General features: G+C 34.7%; 1 protein-coding gene across 2 annotated transcripts; it reads left to right on the forward strand.

Annotated features, from left to right (window-relative positions):
• Positions 1-1,470: 1,470 nt before the first annotated feature.
• LOC104906752 (hypothetical protein) lies at positions 1,471-12,064 on the forward strand. 2 transcript variants are annotated; one of them, XM_010695553.4, is made up of 8 exons: positions 1,471-1,663; positions 1,957-2,051; positions 2,982-3,167; positions 3,350-3,400; positions 8,923-8,974; positions 9,041-9,099; positions 9,269-9,314; positions 11,567-12,064. In XM_010695553.4, exons 3-8 carry the CDS (start codon positions 3,039-3,041, stop codon positions 11,704-11,706), a joined length of 477 nt encoding a protein of 158 aa, XP_010693855.1. In that variant the 5' UTR covers positions 1,471-1,663; positions 1,957-2,051; positions 2,982-3,038; the 3' UTR covers positions 11,707-12,064. The 2 variants fall into 2 exon arrangements, with proteins under 2 accessions (XP_010693855.1, XP_010693853.1); XM_010695551.4 differs by lacking the exon at positions 1,957-2,051.
• Positions 12,065-23,669: the final 11,605 nt, after the last annotated feature.

Below are 23,669 nucleotides of genomic sequence, written 5' to 3' on the forward strand. Positions count from 1 at the left end.
ATTATTGATTAAAATATTATAGAATAATAGATTGAATTATAATAATATAAGCATAAGCACATAAAATTTGAGCTTTTTGACATTGCTACTGGAAGTAGCATTGTTTATGACTTTAGTATTACTATTGTCTACGAACCATTTTTCTAATATTGTTGAAAAGTTACAACATGTCTTTATTTAATTTTACCAATGAATTAAAAAATAGCATAATTATAGAATGCAAGGTTGACAAGATTTGGTTATAAATTCTTTTCAGGAACTGATTTCAAATAAATATATTTCCCCAAGATCAATTTTTCGACAATATGATGTGATTTATTTTAAATTCGACAAGTAATCAATCTCAATTCCATGAGCTGTTAATTTTTCTTTCTTGAATAAATTTATGTCTAATTAATAAATTAAATGTCTAATAATTTTTTTTATTGAATTATTAAAATGTGCGTAATTGGTAGAATTTGTGATTTAAATATTTTGTTAGCAACTGATTTCAAATCTGTATATCTCTCTATAATTAATAATTATTCATATCACATAAAATTCATCGATATTCGTATTACATAACATAGTTAAATTTAATTTTAAAATAATGATTACTTTTATTAGGTGATGATCCAATATTTAATTGTATTATTAATGCAGAGACAAATAATCCTTAGTTTAATCTAAATTTTTATTGATCATACGATCTATTAATTTTATTCTAACCTAGGCACTTTAGCTATTTAGCATAACAAAACTAATATATATGATATGGTAATCAATTAAAAATATAATTATCATAATTGATATCTAGGAGATAGGAAGGAATATGGAATTATGGTATATAAAATTCCATATTAATATATTAATTAAAGAAATAATCTAGAGGAAGTACTGACTGACTTCAATTGCGTTGCACTACCTCCCGTCTTTATTAGTTTACCCGTGTTTCTTTTTGAGATGCCCCCTATTAATTTATTCATTGTTTTTGTTTCTATTTTTAGAATGAGATCACTAACTTTTCATCACACATTTATTCCACTTTAATATAAAATAATAATTTTTTTTCATCTATGTCGCGCAATAATATTATTGCTAATACTTTGTGTAAAAGAAACGTCCCACATGAAATTTCGTATACACTAGGGGACCGTTCTCTTCGGCATAAAACAACTGAACTGAACCGATCTGAACTGAATTGAACCGAACCGAACCGAAATGAATAGTGATATGTGAGAGTAAAAGTATTGTCAAGAGCTGAACTGAACTGATCTGAACTGAACGGAATTGAACTAAACTAAACTGAACTGAACTGAAAATAAGTTGGAGAGAACAGACCCTAGGAGCCTGGTCTCTTCGGCATAAAATAGGTGAATTGAATTAAACTAAATAGTGATATGTGAGAGTAAAAGTATTATCTAGAGCTTAATTAAATTGAACTGATAAGTTGGGAAAACAGGTCCTAGGTCAGTCAAAAACTCCCTAGTCCCTACACTTTTCCTCCACTGACACAGGCGAACTTGAATCTAAATTTCGTATTCTCTCTCCTCTACATTTCGTATACACCATATCAGTCAAAAACTCCATACATTTTTCGTCTCACTCACACAAGCCAATTGAATCTGAAATTTCGTATTCTCTCTCCTCTACCTCGTGCTCGAATTGCAGAAGCTCGTTCCAGGTTCTTCTTTTGTTCCTTGGATTAATCTACTTGTTCAGACGATTTTTGTTATTGTTACGAATTTTGGTGTCAATTTACGATTTTTAGATCTACTTCATGTGATTATTCATGCCATTGTTTGTTTTTATGCGGTTTTTATTGTTTGTTTCATGAATTCGACCTATTTTTTCTTTATCTCATATACTTGGTTATTTCATGTTTTCATGATTCAAATTTCTGGGTATAACTTGTTAATTCATGTTTGTTTGTTTCATGGAACTATATGGTAGCTAAATTTATGATACAATTTGTAGATGGGCGTATTTTCATGCCATTGTTCACTTGATTAAATCATCAGAATTAGGCCCTGGGCGACCGCCCCTTTTGCCCTCGCTCAGGGACGGGACTGGTAATTTGGATTCTCGTTTTGGTTTACTTTCGAAATCCCTAATTACATGTATTTTGTAGCTGAAATAATCAAATCACGGTAAAGTTTATCTTGGAAAGAAGAAAGCGAGAATGTAGGAAAGAAGAAAATAAAATGCTGACTACAGAATTCCTTAGAAAACAACTTTTTTTTTTTTTCTTTTCTTCGGTGTGTTCCTCAAATTTTTTAGTGTAGAAGAAGAGATGAAAGTTTCGACACATGACCCCTTATTCGATTAGAGTGAGAATTGAACACTGGGAAGATAATTTTGTTTCCCTAACCATTTTCCTTCTTCCACTTTTTAATGAAAATATTAGTTACAAAAATTATTCTTTTCCTTTACAAAAAAAAAGGAAACTATAAAATACCTGACTGTTGGCCTTTCAAAAGGGGAATTGTACTTGATAGACGATAGTATTGCGCTTTGTTTGAAATGTGGGTAGAAGATGAAGAACTGATAAGAATTTTGAGCGCTTAACTATATGGTCATTTTGGGAGTTATAGATGAAAGATGAAAGATATTGGGAGATATTGCAGTTAATCATGGGAGTTTTCCCACTAAATTAGGGATTTTCTATGTTTTCAAAAAAATTTAGTTGCTTATATGCAGTTGAGATACTTTGAGAAGTTACAGATATTGTAGGATACGATTTTTGTTTTCCATTTTTCTTGAAGTGAAGTAGTTAGTTACAACCTCTCTTTTTAGTTTTCATTATTTTATTTTTTGGTGTCCCCCACTCCTTGCCATATATAATAAAGATTATTAATTTTTGAATGATTCTTTCGAAGTATTTAAAAATAAAATAAAATCATGGACTGGTTACAAAGTGGTCGATGCTAAGTAGTGACCCACCATCCATAATTTCTGGTTGCATTTAGCCCTACTAAGGAGGAGAGTTTTGTGCATGCTAGGGTGCTAGCTGTAGCCGTGAGTACCCCGGAGCTCACAGAACACCAGCATTATCGGGGATGGGGACCCGAGAAGTGTATGAGGAGAAGCTTCGGACTGGAAATCTCTATCACCATGATCCAACCATCAATCCTGGCCTCGGCACCCCTCGCTGCCCGCGTTGCCTCTCCCTTCTTGACTCTAATTCTGTATGTTCCTTTTTCTCCTATTCTTCTATCCGCTTTATCTTTCTTCTGTGACTAGATTCCATATTGCCCTCTTTCTGTCAACTATAGTATGTATTATAATCATTAGAAGATATGCCTTTGAGAGACTTCTTGGTTTCTTGTTGGGCTGACGAATTGCTTTTTCGGGTTTCATTATGATACAGAAGAACAGTGAATGGACCATTACTTCTGTGTTGCACGATGCTACTGCTGTGGTATGCTCTCTCTCTCCCCCCCCCCCTTTTTTTTTTGTTGTGCGCGCGCTATTCCAATTAAATTTTGAACTTATCTTTTGTGAAAGGTATAAGTACATTTCAATATCTTTGATATCATATGCAAAGGATGTGGTGTTGGTGAGAGTGATTTAAGATGGCATGTATGGTTCGTTACTATTGAGGATGATGCTTTTGGCGGTTAATAGTGACTCTTTGTTGTGCCTAAGGAGTTAGGGTTTCATGTGGTTGCCTCTTTGGTGGTGTGAGAGACATAGTCTCTAGGTTCTTAATTGTATGTTTTTTCTTTTATTAACCCTTTTGTGTAGGGATGGGAAAAACTGAGCCGACTTGCCGAACCTACCCGAAAACAGCATGTTAGGGTCATTTTCAGCCCGTTTAAGTAAATAGGTTCGTAGAAGACTAACATGCTTTTAATAGGTTAGGTTAAGATGGACATTTCAATTCTAAATTAACCCGCTTTGACGTGTTTACTCATCTACATATAATCTTTACTATTATTAAAACATGCACATTGGATCCTGCCACGTGTTTCAATCTCCACAAGTCCACATGTTGACATGGCGCCATGTAAGACATGACATGATATCTTTTATTTCAGTTTACAAAAAAGAAGTTATATATTAGGTTTTGATCCCTTGACTATTTATGTAATAGTGTCATCATTTTACCACCAAACCACATCTCCTTATTTGTAAACCACATCTCTTTAGCTATATATATATAGTCATGTTATGTTATGCCATCTCTTTAGAAAAACCTTCTCCATGGCCCTGCCAATAACTTAATATCCTGAAAAGTTGTATTAGAAATGTAAAACTTTAATCTAATAATAAAACACATTTTCTTAATTAAACTCTAATCATGCATACTTTTGGGTGAAATTTGTATTTAGATTGAAAGAATAATTAGTTATAATTAAAATCCAATAGTAAGATTATATATATGGGTCAAATGGATAACCCATTCAATTAACGTGTCAGATTAGGGTTGAGCTTTTCAATTTGTTAATAAATGGGTTAGGTTTGGATTAGAGACATAAACACAAACCTGATTTGATATGTTAACCTATCCTATTGCTAAGAATTAACTTAGCTTGCACAAATTATAGTGCTAAAATGGAGAAATTGAGGGAAGAAGATGAACTTTGATTGACTAATAACAGTACAACCAACAAGTGATATTCAAGCTTTCAAGAGGCTGATTCTCTTTCAATTGAACTCTTAAAACCTCACACAATTTTCTTATCAATATTCAACATGCCTTTCACGTTCTAAGTCTCTATATTTATACTACTTTTCCTGACAAACAATCTAACTTATTCCCCAAGTAAATTAAAGAAGATAATCAAAATTACCCTGCACCTTAATATTAGTTCTTAGCATTACTGGCCCGCCGAACTTCCACCTTGTCCTCATGGTGAATAGCACTTGGCACTCAATTCCCTGCCTCGGTAATGGTGGTCAATGCCTTCCTTGATACCTGGCTTCCATTGCCTTTGAAGCTCTTCAGTGGTGAGTCTTGTATTTTCTCTGAAAGCACAGCTGAAAAATTGGTCCTTGAAAATATCATGAGGTAAGGTAAGGTTTGGCCTGATTTAGATGGTAAGACTCTGGGTTAAATAAACATTAAAGATAAAATTTGGGCCTAAAGTTTGGTTGTAATGATGTAAAGATGGGTTGGGTGGTTTGATTTTGCAGAGCGAAAGATGATATTGGGAGGTCAAATAATGGGTTGAATGAGTAGGAGATAGGCTGGGTGGAATATTGAGCTCTGAGGTGGGATAGTTGGGTCAAAACTGAAATGAGAAAGTGGGTTTTGAAGTAGCAGATGTATTAGGTAAGACCGTAAGTTGGGTAGAAAAATTTGGTTTAGGAAGAGAATGTGCACTCTCAGGCACAATCATATTTCCTTGTTGCACTGGTCTTGGATAAGAAGAGGTATAAAAATCTGAAGTATTGGTGTCATTAGGGTAAATGGAGGTCCTCAATGCAATTTAATAATTCGTGTGCCATAAATTTCTTCCCAGGCACTTGTACTTGTTGTGCTTGTGTCACCCTTTTGGGAATTTCCAAATCTTCCCCTAAGGGAATTTTCTAGAGTCACCTTCTTACCCGAGGCCAAAGAGGAATTGAAGGTTCACTTTTAATTCTTTATCACTGCATGTGGTGGTCTCCAATGGCATCTGCCTTCATTCCAACCTCCGACACACAATGCTTAGCTTTTCTTGTAGATGGTTTTTCCACCCTATTGTGATATACAATACACCGAAAATTAACTTAGCTTGCATAGCTTATAGTGCTAAATTGGAGAAATTAAGGGAAGAAGATGAACTTGGATGGATTAATAACAGTATAACCAACAAATGCAAATGATATTCAAGCTTTCAAGAGGCTTGATTCTCTCCCAACTCTTAAAAACTCACCCAATTTTCTTACCAATATGCAACATGCCTTTCACATTCTAAGTTGCACTTTTTTTGTACTATTTTTCCATAAAACAATCTAACTTATTTCTAAAGTAAACTAAAGAACATAATATCAAAAGTACCCTCCTCCTTAATATTAGTTCTTAGCATTTACTTATGTGGATGAGGTACATATTTAGGTCTCTCATTTTGAAGTCTCTTGTAGGTCTAAACAACGTTGTATAGAGTGCTTGAGAGATCCAGAGTTAGCAAAGGAATTTGCTATCTTCTACGGAGTACTTTGGGTTTCATGAAGCATCCTACTTAGAATGTCAAGTTGGGGTTGTTAGCCCTTTGTTGGTGCAAAATCAGTTCGTTGACCTTGCAAACAAGTCAATGGACAACCAATAGTTTGATATTGAATGCAATGGGAGACTTAGTCCCCAGGGGTTACCGGTTTTAATTAGATAAAACCTTGCTAATGTACTATGTTGCAATTCAATTAATGATCAAACTATAACATAAATTAACTTCAGGCAAAAAGAAATAAATAGATCAAACAGTAATCAAGCTTTTAATTAAAGCACAAAATAACGGTTAATGGTTAACTGAAAAACCGTAATGAAAAAACGGTTAACCGCTTAGGTGTTGGACTTTGACAATTCAAGGGCTTTTCATCTCGATGATGGCTTGAATTTTGTTGGGGTTAAATTCTATGCCCCTTTCATCTACGAGGAAGCTGAGGCACTTCCCACCCTTTACACCAAAGACACACTTCTTTGGGTTGAGTTTCATGTTGTGGGTGCGTAGAGTAGAAAGTGTTTCCCTTAGATCTGAGATATGATATTCCTCCTTCTTGCTTTTAACATTCATATCATCAACATAGACTTCTACGTTTCGCCCTATTTGCTTTTCGAACATCTTGTTTACCAGCCGCTGATAAATTGCCCCGGTGTTCTACTGTTTCCCTTAGATCTGAGATATGATATTCCTCCTTCTTGCTTTTAACATTCATATCATCAACATAGACTTCTACGTTTTGCCCTATTTGCTTTTCGAACATCTTGTTTACCAACCGCTGATAAGTTACCCCGACGTTCTTGAGGCCAAAAGGCATCACTTTGTAACAGTAGACGCCGGAGTTAGTGGTAAAAGCTGTGTGTACTTGCTCTTCTTCAGCCATGGGGATCTGGTGATACCCGACATTAGCGTCCATGAAGCTACAGAGCGCATGCCTGGCTGTCGAGTGGACTAGCCTATCGATCTTGAGGTCTATGAAATCGACGCACATTCTCCAAGCCCCAGATGATTTGCGGACTAGGATTACGTTGGCCAGCCATTCGGTATACTGACATTCTCGAATAAAACCCGCGGCTAACAACTTATTGACCTCTTTTGCGGCGGTGCTTCTCTCGACACCTTGGTGTCTTAACTTTTGCTTAACCGGTCGATGCCCCTCCCGGATGTTTAGGCGCTGGACCATGAGCTGAGGGTCGGTGCCTGGCATCTCATCGACGGTATACACAAATACATCTTGGAATTCTCGAGTAACTTCCACAATTTGGGCTTTTACGCCGCAAGGGATCTGTTTGCCGATGCGAACTATTTGGCCTTTCTTTTCATTGGTGCACTCTTCTTCATCCCTATCTGCCGGGCGAGGCCTCTCGTACCATTTAGATTTTCAGCCACATAGAGCCCCATGACAGGAAGGGGTTTCTCTGGTTGGGTAAAAACTTGTAAGATGGGGGATTCAAAGATATGAATTCCAAAACCTTTAAAAGACTCTCTACTTCTAAAAATACATCTATAAAGTTGTCTCAATAAAACAGGAGCCAAAGCTACTTCTTCACAATTAGAGGAGATGTTAACAGCTAGAGATAGCCATAATGTTACCACTCCTCCCGCTCTAGACATTATTAATTTGGAAAAGGTAAAAGTAAGTGGAATTTTGCTCCTTTTAAATGTAGCATCTTGTCTTGAAGAACTTTATGAATGTCCTCCCTAATTTGCATCTCTTTCAATTAGTCTTGGCATAGGAGTAAGTTAAGTAAGTCTTGTGTCTTTGTGTTTATGTGGGTATATGCATGCCAATGCTCTATATAAGTTCTCTTCTCTTCTCTAGCTAGTTGTGTAGTCCAAAATGTCCCTTTCCCTCATTCACGACTCCCTTAAGTGGAATTTTCGGGATTTCATTTTGAGAACTTCTAGAAGATTAGATGATAGGAATAGGGGGCTTAAATTATTGGAGGAGGGATTGTCTAGTAATTCCTATATAGAAGTACTATTTATCTCTCGTTACCCTCTCCACTAATCTGGGTGTATAACTTAAGATGGAATTCATGAGAGGCTGTCTATGGTTGGGTTGAGAAAGTAAAGTGAAAAAGAGATTTCTTCATGAGTATGAGCCTCGTGTATAAACTGGAGGAAAATGAGGGAAGGTTGGGTTCCAGTAATTGTCTAAAAGCATCTTATTGATACATTATCTGAGTTTTGGTAGTTCCTTTGGATTAATTAAAGTATTATAGAAGTGGTATAGTTTTCATGGGATGTTTTGTCAGGTACTCATGCTTCTAGGCTTCTAGTCCATGAAAGTTCATTTCCCATGTCTCCTCCCTTTTTCTTCCTCCCTACACGTGTTCGGTACAAGCAAGATAATGAGGAACATCTTGACTTCTGCGAAGTAATATCTCAATGCTGCATGTCTAGACTGTGGAGTTTGGGTGGATACTACTCTTCTTTGGTTTTAACGAAACAGTCCTGATACAAGTTTTGTGGGATGGAGCTCATTTCCTATCCTCTCTCCTGATTTAAGCTGATAGGGATTTTTCGGGGTGGTCTTTGTCTAATGCACAATGTGGCTGCCATCCTTGTTTCCACTTATATGGTCCTTGTAGACTCTAATAAACTTTCCTTATGGATGGATTTCTTTTTCTTTTTTCATTCTTCTGTTCATCTGAAGAAGATATTGTTTTCAATTTTTATTTTTGATCATTTAATCTATTATCTTTGCTTGTAGGTGTTCAAAGGATTCGTTTCGTTGTTTTTCAGACTTCATTTTCTTGTATGTATATTGGTTGATGTAAGCCCTGTTATGTAGGCTGGCACTGGAATTGGAGCAATGCTAAGTGCTACTCATGGCTTTAATACTGGTAACATTCTCTTACTCTATTTTATAATGAAAGGATGTCTTTAGTCTAATGATGCTCATTATACAGGGATACCTTTTGTCCAGAAGCATGTTAAAGGACCCAAGTGGCTTCCATTTGTTGTTGGGGTAAGTCTGGTTCACTTATGATAGGTTATTATAAACCGAATGTTATACTTCTTATACAGTATTCTTTACTTACCTTTCTATAATGTTACTTTCCCCTTTATCGTACTGTTTTCTGCACCTGCTTGTTTGTTTTAGATTTATTTTACAATGTTTTTTGTACTTGCTGCAGATTCCAGCCTTACTGATGTCGTCAGCTGTATGTGCTGCTTTTGGTGGTAAGATTTTGTTTTATTTTGGAATGTAGAACAAGCTGTTGGGCCTGGGACATGCCCCGGTAATCTAATAACATAAGAAGGATTTATAGTCTGGGTTGACATGTTGTCAGTCATAGTTTAGTACTAAGATTCTAGGAACTGACTTCCCCGAGCAAAAGTATGTAACTACCGGACAATAAGGAATATAATTATGGAAAGCTTGAAGATAGATTGTATTCAGTGATTAGGAAACCTCAGATACAACTCTAGACTTCGAGAGGTCTAGATTATCTCCCAATACACACTAGCTGACACTTTTTCTGAATGATTTGCTAATCATTACCTCTCCTAGTCTCCTCTATTTATTACAAGATTTGCTGTTAGTGCTCTATTTCCTAGTCATTCTTCTCGCTCTAAACAAACGCTCCAATAGTCTAATTATTACTATCTGGGAATATTCCCCGCTTCTCTGCTGCTGTCATAGTACTGTTTTCACCTGTCTCAACAGTACTAGATCCACCTGGCTCCTTGTCTGAAAATACACTAGTACCCCTACTCTTGTGTGCCTGTTTCTTCCTCTGCCTTCTCCTAGTGTAGGTATAGAGTATGGAAGGGTTATGGTGGGTCTTAGCATAAGATCATGATGTTACAGAGTAAGATCATTTTCTAAGGGGATGCCATGTTGGAGATAAAGCGACGCCACCGTCAGCGTGTAAAGTGGGTTGACACATGGCGGCGTGCCTATTCGCTTACACGTTTTAATAATATATATAGGTGTTGCCTTACTTTTAGTAATCTAGCATTATGGGCTTTTTGTTGGTGCATAATAGTGATTGCAATTCTTTAGGCCAGTCACCAGTGCTTAATAATTGCTTGTGCTGAATCAGGATCCTACAAAAAGTTTTGCCTCATCTGGTTGTGCAAAGTGCAAACTACTTGGATGTTGGTGGAGATGTATATTAAATTACACCTAACTATTTCAGACTTGCGTTTTTCTATTTTTATTTGTTTCGATGGGATAATAACTTCATTGATGTCTTGTACATGTAACTCCTTCATTAAAGTCTTGTACATGGGATAATAATTGGTGAGTGCGTTGCTAAACTACATGAATAGGAGGGTGTGAAGTGGACTTTTCTGAGAGCAAGATAGTCAATAGAATCTGTTTATACATATTTCAAGGAGAATAATGTATGGGGTAGGATTTCCAGGCGAATTTTCCTTTGCACTGAAACATTCTCGAGATGCAATGTATCTGTTCCTAAAGAAATGTTTCAGAACTCATTTGAAATTTATTTTAAAACCAAAAGCGATGTTGCAAGTGAGAAATTATTAAGATTGGCAAAAGGCACAGGGAATGTGATCCTCCTCCCCTCCACCCATTTTTCCTGTTAAGGCAAAGTAGAAGGAAACAGTTTTTCAGAACTAGCATTGGAGTGGGAAAACCAAGCTTTGCAAGATTTTGGACAAATTTTGAAATCAGAAGGGTAAGAGGCATTTCTTAGTATTTATGTGGTAGTGGGCCAAATTAATGGAGAAATCGTATGGGATCAAATCTGGGAGTTATAAGAAGCGGTCTTTAAAAGTATTGGATGTTTAAATAATTTATGGCAGGGAGAGGAAGAAAGAGTAGAGAAATGGTTGGGGGGGGGGGGGGGGTTAAATGATGTGGGATTAGTTTTTTCTTAAATACTAATTTAAGGTGTGTTCTCTTCAATTGAACTCTACTTATTTTAAACTAGTTGTGCGTGGAACTTATTGGAGTTGTGAATTGAGTTGGGTAGCCCTTATTAGAACTATGGATTATGAGGGGAAGAGAACAGTGCCTTAGTGTGAAATGTAAGAGCCAGGAGTGACAGCATAGCTATTTCTTTAAAACACTGATTGAATTGCCTATTATCGTGACAAATATTCACATATCCTAAGTCCTAACTAAGTATATCTGATGTGTGTTTTTCATATTTGGGCTTTCCCTACATTTGCTGTGCTTTAAGATTTTGTATTTCTGTATTTCTGTTTTGTGGTCTGCTGCATAGACTATCTCTGCTGGAATATTGTGTCAGGCTCTGCTATTTCACAGTTTTGTGTTAGATGTCAACAACAGTCTCGGAGTACTTTTCCCTATTCTTATATCCTCTATACTCTAGGCATTTTATGCTGTAGTCCAGACCTGAAAATGCTTGCATACTGTTATGCTGTGACTATGCTTTTGGCAGTTTGAAGAGCGAATATGCACTGAAGTCTAGTATGTCCATTGCTCGCCAAATGTGCAGGCTATGCTCTTCCTAAGTTCACCCAGCTTACAGTAACTTCATATTATGCTGCGTCAAGCGCCTCACATTATGGGATCTCTCTACTCACAAGACACATTGAAGACACCCATATGTCAACTTCTCGGCAGGAGAAAAGCTGATGATGGTGCATACAAACCAATTGCAGGTGATAAAAATTGCTCCTTGGTTTGTAGCAGGCTAACATCTATCTAGATACTTGACTGGATAGTTCGTAACTTAACCCCCCCCCCCTCCCCTCTCCCCTTCTTTTCTTTTAAATTACTTCATACATACAAGATTTTAATCTATATACTGTCAGGAATAGTGAGATAAGTGTAGTATGTATTCTAAAAGGATTTATTGGTGACTTGTATGTATAGTTGAAGTTATATATACCATACATTATAGATAGACACAGTAGTGGAAAATTTTGCACAATTAACACTCAATTTGCTGTCTGATGCCTTTGCAGCCATAAAAGTAATTTTTTTTTCTCCTCGATTTTGAGTTATAACTATTGTTTTAGGAGAAGCTTAGAAATATCAAATATCCACAGCTTGTAGGTTACTTAGATGGTGACTACTCTGTTGTACTAACATTAATCTGACCTTTCGTGTTTCAAAATAATTAGGTTGGACCCAAATATTAGTCTAACCACTTGAGAGTTGAGATGAATAGGCCTGTAACCACTAAGGATGATTAGGCTGGACCCAAATATTCTTGCATTTAGGGCCTTAAAGTCATGTATGGTTTCCTTCGGTCCAGTAATCTGCTATGCATTTGGGACAGATGGTGACAGGCCACAGAGTTTAAATCGAACCACCATGTCATGAAGAAGATGGTACCCTACCATAAATCAGAAGAAACCCGATTTCATTTATTGAGAGGGAGAAAAAAAAATCTCTACTTTAGAGGATGCATCAATCATGTTGTGTAACAAAGAGAGGCAATTGACTGATATAACACTATTAATAGACCTTCATATTCAACAATTAATTAATTTCCTGGAAACTGAAATCTCGTGGTGTATTTAGCTTTCTTTCTATAGGTACCTTCATGTCTTCCTTGGTTAGATTACTTAGATATGTGGTTGATTATATGATTTTGGATCATTGTAAGAGTCAAGAGTTTCCCAAATTTTCTTAATTCTTCAACGTCGATGAAATAGGTTTACAATGCTTTTTTACACAATTGATTTTTGACTTAGTTGAACTTATTTAAACTTATCTGGAACAAATTTTTATACCATGCTTTATTTTATCTTTTTTTTTTTTGAAAAAAGTTAAAATAAGTTGAACAGTTATTTAATTCAGATTTTAATTTAACTTGAAACTGGAGCCTTAGAAGATTAGGTGGATTTATTGACATAAAATTTGACTTCAATATTTCCACTTTCTTTTGCTGTTTGTTGACAGTGTGGCAATTAGCAACACCCTTCCCCTTGTGTCTACAGTTCTAATTATTTGACATGTTAAAGTTTGTTGCCGCCCTAGATTGATGAGTTGTTTCAATAAAAAAATATACTTCCTCCGTTTTTTTTTATGTTACACTTTCTATTTTGGGTAATAACTTCTCTTTATTTCTCTCCTATCACATGCTCACATGGACCCTTTTGTTTTTCATTCTCTCTATCTCTCTCCTCTCCAAAAATTACCTAGGAGTCCGTGATTTGAAAAGTGTAACATCTAATAAAAACGGAGGAAGTACAATTTTTCTTCTGAAATAAGTCAAAATAAATTAAACATAACATTATCATAGTCCAGAATTCGAACCTAGAGTTGTTAGAAGATAAGGTGGATTTACCATTTATTGACTAACGAAATTGACTCCAAAAATTCCACTTCCTTCGTTGGAAATCTGTTTTTTTTGGTGTCTACAGTTCTAAGTAAGTGACATATGGTTGATAAGTGGTTCCACTAAGAAGGTGCACTATTTCTCTGATGGATCTTCTTTAGTTACTGAAAGTTTAGTTATATCTATATGCATTATTTCTATATGTCTTACAGGAAACTTCATAGTCTCAAATCATTGCTAGTTGAAGTAGAAATTTGAGGTTTTTTTTGTTTTTCCACAACTGTTGTTGATGTCAACTTCACTAGTCAACTTGCTAGTTCCAATCTAGATATTTTTGTGTGTTGAGAATATCATGGTGTAGTTTGTGGTCTTCAATAATTTGATGTGTCTCAATTAGTTTGCTATAAGATTTATGTGGATCATATAATTGTATAATATTCATAGGTGTGACAGAGAACCGACAAATGAATTTATAGTCTTACTATACGATATGATGGATGTTCTTTCATATATTTTTCATAAATATAGTTAGATAAATGATGATTGAGGGCAAATCGCAACTATTGCGACTTCCTCATTTATGCTTATCCAGGCAGGTAGGTCTCCTGCTTAAAAGCAACCCAAGTTGCACAAGGAAATTTCATATTATTATTTTGCTCCTCGTATTTGGGAATATGTTTTCTATTTCTTGTTTTCTTTATTGTTACAATTTTTGGGATTTTGTCGTAGAAACATTCAACTTTGTGTTCTTTTTTCTCTTTTTATTGTTTATCAAATCATTATCGTTTTTTTCTTGTAAGAGTCCGCCTACTTTTAAATTAAAATTCGGTAATGGTAAGCTCAACATTAAAAAGAGATATAGCCCAATAGTGATTAGATTAATTTTTCTCAGTGACTAGTTTAATTGATTTAGTAACTAGATCTACTTTTATATTAAAATTAGACCGTCTCTTTTAATAATTTTTTATCATTATCTGACTGTAAGGCTGTAACACTACCTCAATTAGTAAGCTCTGTTAATTGAGATTTGAGCTACTCTAATTTCCTCTTGTTGTCCATTTTTTAAAATTCTACTGATGTACATTTGTTTTCCTTCTGTTCTAGCTTGAAATTTAATGTGATATATTTATAGAATAATCTTGGTCTTCAACTTCTTTTTGTTGCTTTTTATCTTCTTATATTTGGGGGATAGTTAGTTGAACTTTAATGGATCTAACACATTATGGGTCTACATAGCGTAATTTCATACACTTGATTCTTAAGTGGAAAGGAAGGATAAGGAAAATTCGATCTCTTAAAAGAATGGTTTTGGACCATGACAGGAAGACAGAAGGTAGCAAATCCTAACAAAGAAACACGACCTTTGAGAAATTATACACTTCAATATGATTCTCCCAAAGCAATCATTATAGCCTGGTTCTAATATTTAACATCTTGATCAAACCAACAAGTTCGTATTAATGAGATACGAAGGGTCCTAGATCCTAATAATCGAACTGCATAGAGAAGATAGAGGCCTAAGGGCACACAGCAGGTGAATAGACAAGACAGCCCCTTTTGTTACAATGAAGCATTTACTTGGGATTTAAAGGGAGGAGGAGGGTCTGGGAGGTGTTTGGCTTGTAATGGGCTTTTGAGTGGAGGTCCCGTGTAAGGGTAGCCTGAATAATTTATTCTTACCATTTTTTTAAAAAAAACATAGCAGGTGAATGGACAAGATAGCCCCATCTCATTACTTCATTGTCACACAATCTTGGAAATACATTCCACTTCATTTTGCTCAGTTTATCTCCTCTAATTTTTGCTGTCTTATGAATTTATTGGAACTTATTTGGATTGATTTAAACTTATTAATTATGAAACAAGTCAAAATAAGTTGAACGGTTTATTTGCTATGGCCTTGTTCGGCAATTTACGCAAAGCTGTTAGCTGATAGCTGATTGTATCAGTTGATTTGACTACCTGTTTGTGTAAAGGTGTTTGGTAAGTAACTGATAGCTGATTACTATTTAATTGTATAAAATGACCAACAAGGACAAGATTTTCACTCTTGTACTTTTTGTTGTTTATAAAATTAATATGTTTGGTAAATATATATTGGGGTAAGACATATTATTAAATATTAATTTTAACCAAATCTATAAAATTCAATATTAATCATTATTTAAAAATTTCAAATATCCAAATTTATGATTTGATAATTTGCAAATATATTAATAAGGACATGGGCATAATCCATTATTGTACCATTTATTATTTATATAATGAATATGTTTGGTGAATATATATTGGGGACATGACATACAAGAAAAAAAAATCAGATATTGAAAGACAAGACTGATGCAAGATTAACAAATATTTTTTTTACAAAAATAAGAAAAATCAGATAAAAAACATACTCATGATAGGTTTAGGGATACCTTGGCAAGGGTTATCATATTAAAGAACTTTAAGACATAAATGTTATTTCCTAGCTCATTTTCAAACCTCTAATATCAAAAACTCATTCCCTTAGCTTTTTTATAAAGAGTTTTTTGAGCCCAAAAGCTACTTCACACCTCTATTCACTGAACACCCAAATTAGAGATTGACTAGTCAAATCCTGTAATATGAGCTCAAATATCTAATTTAATCTTAAACCTCTCTTTACAAATGGAGCCTATATTTCTTTTCATCGCTCCTTGAAACATTTTTAACCATATTAAGAGGTTTGGATCCAAGAACCTATTGACAAAGTTCACGATGGCTTATGTTCCATATTACTGAAGGACATGTATTGACAACTAGTGGAATGGTTTATAAACTTCGAACAACTAGGTACTTTGAGTTGTAGAATGTAATCAATATGGCTAGCAGCAACTAGAGATGACAATTTTAATTCAATTTCGACTCAATCCTAAGAAAATATCGATTTGATTGCAAAGGAAAGAAATATTCGATCTGAATCCTATATTAGATGGAGCTTTATGTAAGATTCAATAAATTCGAATCATATTGATTATCACTATGGTCTCGTAACGATATATTCAAAGTATATTATGTTGTCAAATAGGTGGTAGTTGTATTTGATTATTGTGGATAACAATCAACAATAAATAAGAAAGCAATAAAAAATTAAAGAAAAAAACATAAAGATTTACGTGGCTCGGTGAATGATACCTAATCCACAAGTGGAGGACTCAAAGGCTTTTCTTGATTTTCAATGGAGTAAAAGAAACCCTAAAATAATCTCAACACTTGGGGCACTATTAGCTCGCCCAAGTAAATTTCCAAAATTTTGATGTAGTAACTTCCCTACTTATTTCTTACCCGCATTAATATTATTGCTCGTTTGGGCAACTATTCGACACCCAAAAGTTAATTTATTATAGGATTCAAGACACAAATAACACATACAATATGGAATTACATTATATGCAATTGTTTGCTACGACTATAATTATAGTAATTTTAAGTAATATAGTATGAGTTCGACTCAAGTCCGAGTCCACTATTGAAAAAATAAGCCAAACTGAATCTGTATTATAGAATTGGAGCCTAAATAGAGATGAATTATTTATGGAGTTTGAAAAATCCAGTCTCTCACAGCAATATCGTACCTTGTCAAGATTAGAGAACAATTTTCACTTTAGGTAAAATCTGTTAAAACACCCTCTAAGAAAAAGTGAAAAAAAGATTTAAAGTTTTATGTAGAAACGTATTAAAATAGAATATAACAATGTATCAACTGTGGGTTCCACGTGCATGTGAATGTGTAAGATCCACACATAAGTTGATAGCAGAAAGTTACCCAAAGAAGAGTCAGCCAAAGATGGACCTACTGATCTAACAATATGGTCTACAAATTTGGTGGCATTTATTGATTAAGTGAATGCCAAAGTCAGTCCCCAAGAAATAGACAGTTAAAGAAGGCAGTAGCGAGAAAGAGTGTTTGATGGATGGTAGTACTAATTGATGGGTGGTAATGAGAAACTACTCATTTATATTTTTTAGTAGGGGTATGCCAAGAGTATACCCATATCACAGTAGCATTTTTGTAATTTTTTCGGAGAAAAAGATCAGAGTAAATTTTAGGAAAAATTGTCAAGAATAAGTCAACCTTTGCGTTGACCGCTTTTGACAAGTCAACTTTCATTTATTCCAGTAGCAAGTAAAGCTTGTACATGAATTAGCTTTTAACGAGTTTTTTTACTTATGACCTGAACAACCCCTACAATTTTGTTCAGTTTTAAGTTTCTCACGGAACTTTTATAAAATTCAAGCAGTGCAAATATGTTCTAGAGAACAATTTAATGAGTTCTAGAATACACACCTGTTAAAACTGAACGAAATTGTAGGGGCTGTTCAGGTCATAAGTAAAAAAAACTTGTTAAAAGCTAATTCATGTACAAGCTTTACTTGCTACTGGAATAAATGAAGGTTGACTTGTTAAAAGCGGTCAACGCAAAACTTGACTTATTCTTGACAATTTTTCCTAAATTTTATTTAAAATACCCATTTTCCGTCTGACAATTTCTTGTATACCTGTAATAATTCTTGCTGAAATTATAAAAAACACCACTATGATATGTTACTATTCCAAATCATCGTGATAATTTAGAACAAGCTCGTCCATGCAACCCAGTAGCGCATGTTAGCATGAATGAGTACACTGTATAAACTGTCAACCTCGTTGGCAAACTTTATAGGGTTGTGGGGGCAATGTTTCTTAAATTCTACAGTGTCTTTGTGTTTTGGGAAGTGGTCCTGAATGTTACTAATGTGTTTCTCTTTCTCTTTATGTTTCTCTCTCCTAGCTCAAATGTCTTTATTGTTCTTTTTATTGTCATATACAAGTAGTAAGGGAGAAAGCAACATACGAGTAGTACACTATCATACACTTATATGCACATATTCTTGCATGAACAGATGCTGGCCTTACTGAGATGCATTTAACTACTGGGTTGGTTTTGGCCCCATACATATATACATATATAAATATTTATAATATGGTTGAATGATGCAATGTTACATATACTTATAGCACTGTCATCGCTTCTTTTAATTCTTTCTCCCTCATTATGAATCAGACACTTCCTTCGTTATGTACATATTGGGCAGTGGTTGATGTTTCAGTTTTAACCCTTCTTCTGTTACTCTTACAGTCCTTATGCTTCCCTGAAAAGACCTTCAGTAAATCTTCTGGGTGGTTCTTTTCATTTTGAACTTTTACTGCTCTCTGATTTTACTTTATCAACTTAGCATTATGTCGACCAAAAGTGCTACTAGTAATTAAGGCTCTTTTTTTTTTTTCCTACTCCCTCTACTTAATAGACTGCCCACTTTTGTTTTGCCACAATATTTTAAAGCCTATATTATCTTCATCTGAAATACTTCTTGTGTTACACTTTAACATTTTACACTATTTACAAATATCACTTTGACCATCGTTTTGATTTATACGTGAATAAAAATAGTCATATGATATCTTATTGGATTCGTTTTAATATGTATTTTATAATATATACTTTTATAATTTTTACAAATACAAATATAGAGATATATGTTCACAAAATGTTGTATTGGCATGCATGAAAAATGAAGGTGTAACATGTTAAAAAAGAAGGAAGTTAGTTGTTTTCTGAATCAGGCCTTGTTCTTTGGATTGAGAGAAACTGAACTGAACTAAAAGAAACTGAATTGCAAAGAGAAACTGAACAAAACTGAACTGAAATTAACTGAACTGAAAATAAGTCCACGAGAACAGGGTCTTAATCAAGACATGATTTGTTATCTTTAGTTTTATTTTGGGACAATTATGGTCTGGTTTCACGGTTTAACTGAACTTTGACTATGCTTAAGCAAATTTACGAGAAAAATAAACTTTATTATGAGAGATTTTGTTAGGTTTGTTTTAACATGTTTTTTTTTTTCTATTTTTTAAATTCTTGAGTAATACAAGGTAATTTACTAGGTAATATATAAAATGCTGATAAGAATATCAAGATTGGTCTGATATGATATGATATGATTGTAACGAAAATAAAGCTATATGGTGTCATATATAAGTATGCCTTTCTAAATTACTATCAAAAATATTGTTTAAAAGAAAACACCCCTATTTTAGGCTATGATAGTAATTTAAAAAGGCATACTTATATATGACAAGATTGGTCTGATACTTAATAAGTATGCCTTTCTAAATTACTATCAAAAAATTGTTTAAAAAATTCAGTTTGTAGTTTGTAATGTAGTATTTGTTATTTTCCAAGTAATTAGTGCATACTCATCATGTTGTTAGGATCTTAGGATAAATAGAACTAGGGAAAAATTGACTAGAAACTATTGGTGTTCCGCTAAAAATAATCGCAACTATATAACAAGTCTTCTAAGAATGCACTGTAACCCTAAACGAACAGGTTTAGCAAGTAAACATACCACGTGTCGTACTCTTATTGGTCATCTACTATTTTGAACTTTTTTTTATCACATCCTTACCCTCTACCTCCCCCACCCCAATGTCATCCCTCTGTGACCACCCCCACCCTCGACAAAACCCTACTCATTGCCACCCCTTCCCTGACCTTCCCACCCCTAAAAAAACCTTGCCACTCCCTCCCCTCGTCGCTTCCTACTGGGTTCGTATAACGTGGTAGAGGTTACTCTGTTTCGGAGAGAAGGCTGGTGGGGTGGGTTTTTCGTGTGTTGATGCTGATTTTGGGGGTTGGTGACCGGGTAGGGGAGGTATGATTTCGGGAGAGGAGCTTTGGTGGCAATAGCGTAGGCTAGGAAGAGGAAGGGGAGGGGGATAGTGGCTTGGGTGGGTGGTTTAAGGGGTGAGGGTGAAGGAGAAAAAAAGAAGAGGAAAATAAAAAATCAAACTACTTTTTTTAATGCTAAATAAGAGAGATATATTTCACTTATCAAAAAAAAAAAGAGATATATTTCACACAAAAACCAATAAGAGAGATATATTTCACTTATTCATGTGGTGGTCTATATAGATATGAATTGAATGACTAGAACTCTAAAATTTTGGATCTTCTATATGGAAATATATACAATATAGACACGTGAGAATTTGGATGGCTCATGCAAGTAATATTTATATGTACTACTGTCATTGATTTATTGATATTTGACGATTCTACTCGATTTATCACCGATGATGTTGGATATATATATATATATTTTTTTTTTGAAAAAGGTTAGATATATAATGTAGGTTAAATCGTCAATTATTGATAATAGATATTAATGTTTGTGAATGTGACTTGTCAATTTGTTATTATTCATCATTACTCATTAATTGTAACCTGTAAGGAAATCAAGCAATCTGTCTCTCTCTCTAAAAAAAAAAATCTTAAGAGATACTACCTTCGTTTCCTAAAGATCTTCCTTGTTACTGTTACTATAGATACCAATGAGAATTAATTTGTGTGGGGTGTAGGATGGGTAAAGTAGGAGAGAGAAAAGGGTTAAGATAAATAAACAAATAAGAAGAGGTTAAAGTAGGAGAGAGAAAGAGAGTAAAATTGAATTAATAATGGTGGACCATATGATAGAGACATGAGAGGGTAAAAAGGGGAAAAAATTTCAAATAAGGAATAAAGTAAAAGAGGGAAGATTTTTTGGAAACGCACCTAAACGGAAAGAGGAAAGATTTTTAGGAAACGGAGGGAGTACCAAATTGGTACTCTAAATGGGTAATGACTTGAGCAATTTGATAATTAGTTCAAAAAAAAAGAACAAATTCGTTAATAATTACACATCGATAACATTAAAGTAAGAGAAGCAAGTTGAGTGTGGAATTAAAATATTCTGTCATTTTTTTTATATGACTTGTGTGCCATTGATTTTTATTAGTTGCTATATTAGTATCACCCATGACTATATAATTAAATTTTAAAATCACTTTCTAATAAATCAATAGAAAATAATTAAATTTTAACATCACTTAAGGTACACAAAATATGGGATAAAAGATTTGAACTCATTGGGGTGGGGTGTTAAGAGAGTTCCCTTACACACCCATGTCCCAAGTTCAATTCTCCTCCACCCTTATCTCCAAGGTATTTAACCCTCATATGCCCAAAACTTTGTTTGATTCAACTCATTTTAACTTATTATTAGAAATTATCTTATCTAATCAAAACTTATCTTATCTTATATTCAAGTTTATTGTATTGCTTAATATAGTTAGTCAGTCTTATTCAACTTATTTTATCATATCTGATCTTATCTTATTTTATCTGAACTTATTATCTAATGATCTTATTTTATTTTATTTTATCTTATATGAACTTAGGCTATGTTCAGTTCATCTTATTTTTGCTTATTTCAGATCTAATCAGATCAGATCAGATCAGATCAGAAAACATAAGTTCAGATCAGATCAGATCATGCTTATATTTAAAAACTCATTATTACTATTAAATATCTTTCATTACATATAAGTAAAAATTATAATAATTGAATATTAATAAAGTACTCATTGAGACGAATCAAACAAGACCCCACATGACTATATTTTTTCTTATATATTGAGAAAAATGTAAAAGATTCTCTCTGGCTTAAATTCACATAGAACCGATGTGGACAAGTCCAATTGTAGATCATGCTTTGACTTCAACCCGATTCCTCCACTCCTATAAAGTGTGATGTGCTTTCGGGCGATGAATCTTGGCTTGGTTTTCCACTCTATTAAGAGGTTCCCATCGAGAATTTATGAATTTCATTTAAGAAGAACTCCCCCTGGGTCTTTCTAAACGTGGAGGATCAAAAGAGGTTCTTCAAAAAGGGATTGACCTAAGTAAGGCAAGGTTGACTTATCCTGGAGGAAGGTTTCTTAGGAAGAGAATACGCTGATGCCGCAAATCCGGTGTTATAGAATCTTGGTGTTGTTGGAATATCCGTTGTTGGAGGAAGAACAATTAAATCAGAATAAGCTGTTAATGAATTTCCTGAAGCAAGGGAAGCTTTAGCTTGTGCACAATTGAAAGAAAAGCAAAAAAGGCCTATTTCAAATAAGGGAATGGGAATGCCACCTGGTTCCACTCTTTCACTTGACTTCAAGCCGGGTCTCGAGAAATTCCTTTTGAATCGACAGATGAGATGAGAGGGAATTCGCACATTCAACTGAATGCAAGAAATCGTGTATATAAATAAGATTAGTTGAACTCTTACTGTGATCGTAACCGGTGCCGCTGTTCTTAGTCTCGAATCAGCCTTACCTTCTTCCTCGGTTGACTGAGAGATTCTTGGTGACTCTAAGCCAGAAAAAAGCCCTTAGTGTACTGAGTCGTTTTACTTAGTTATTCAGCCAAACCAGAGTTTGGCAACTCCGCTCTAAAGACCCTTGTGATCAAGCTTCTTATGTGGCACCTTGGACAAGACAAACTTGGCACATCAATGCCCTTCTCACATAGCTTGGCTTGCATCACAAAACAACCATTTTCTTTCTTTCCTCGAGCCACGACCAATGAACCTTTGGCGAGCTTCCATCGACCTTAACCAAAGCGACTAGCATAGCCATCATCATCAAACTTTCCGGCGGAAAAACCTACTGCTGTATTCAATGCAGCTAATTTTGTTTTTGCTTGTTTATTTTTTCTTTTTTCAATTAATTTAAGGAAATTAAAGATAGGAGCTAAACAAATAGAATATAAACTTAGCTTACTAGTCTTTAATGCAGCTACTGTAACTGAAGCTACTGTAGTTCTTGTCCTATCCGCCCGTACCATTTCTGCTAAGAAATGGGATGAGGGCGTTCCTTTCCTGTAGCTAATGTTGCTATTTAACCCCGTTCTATTCCCGGACCTTAGGAGGGGAATAGAGTAAGGGGACCTTTTTGTAGCTACTGTAGCTAGGATTTACTTCTTAATTGTTAGTACACATAAATGCCTTTTAACAAGCTATAGTACTTCCCTATTGCTATATGCTTTAACTACAGTTATAGGCCTCTTATTTAGCCTTTAAAACTCTTTTTAGGTGTAAATAAGGCTAGCTTGGAGCAACATTCGGATATTACTAATATCCATATAAGGCAGCTCCAAGTAGAACGTAGAACGAGGGCCTTTGCTCTACCTCACCACCCTCTACCGGATTTCTGAAACAAACAAATAGGCTCGACCGAAGGAAGAGACCGTGCAGTTCAGAAATCCGATATTTAGAGGTATGGAGCCGGCGTCGCTTTTTGGCGTGTTAGGGAAGATTGTAGAGATTCGGAGTATAGCAATCTATCACCCAACGGAAGCTACATTGGTTTATAGGAACAGATGAGTCGAACTCATCCCAGGCGTAAGCCCTCATGATTCTAAGTGAGAAGATA

Source organism: Beta vulgaris, chromosome 3 (genome assembly GCF_026745355.1).
Source record: "Beta vulgaris subsp. vulgaris cultivar EL10 chromosome 3, EL10.2, whole genome shotgun sequence".
In the NCBI taxonomy this organism is placed as follows: domain Eukaryota; kingdom Viridiplantae; phylum Streptophyta; class Magnoliopsida; order Caryophyllales; family Amaranthaceae; genus Beta; species Beta vulgaris.

Excerpts from the sequence above, each read along its gene's own strand:
- LOC104906752 (XM_010695553.4), top strand. The coding sequence starts at position 3,039 with ATGGGGACCCGAGAAGTGTATGAGGAGAAGCTTCGGACTGGAAATCTC. Across the intron at positions 8,975-9,040 it reads TACTCATGGCTTTAATACTG|GGATACCTTTTGTCCAGAAG; the intron begins GTAACATTCTCT and ends CTCATTATACAG. Across the intron at positions 9,315-11,566 it reads TGTATGTGCTGCTTTTGGTG|GCTATGCTCTTCCTAAGTTC; the intron begins GTAAGATTTTGT and ends CCAAATGTGCAG.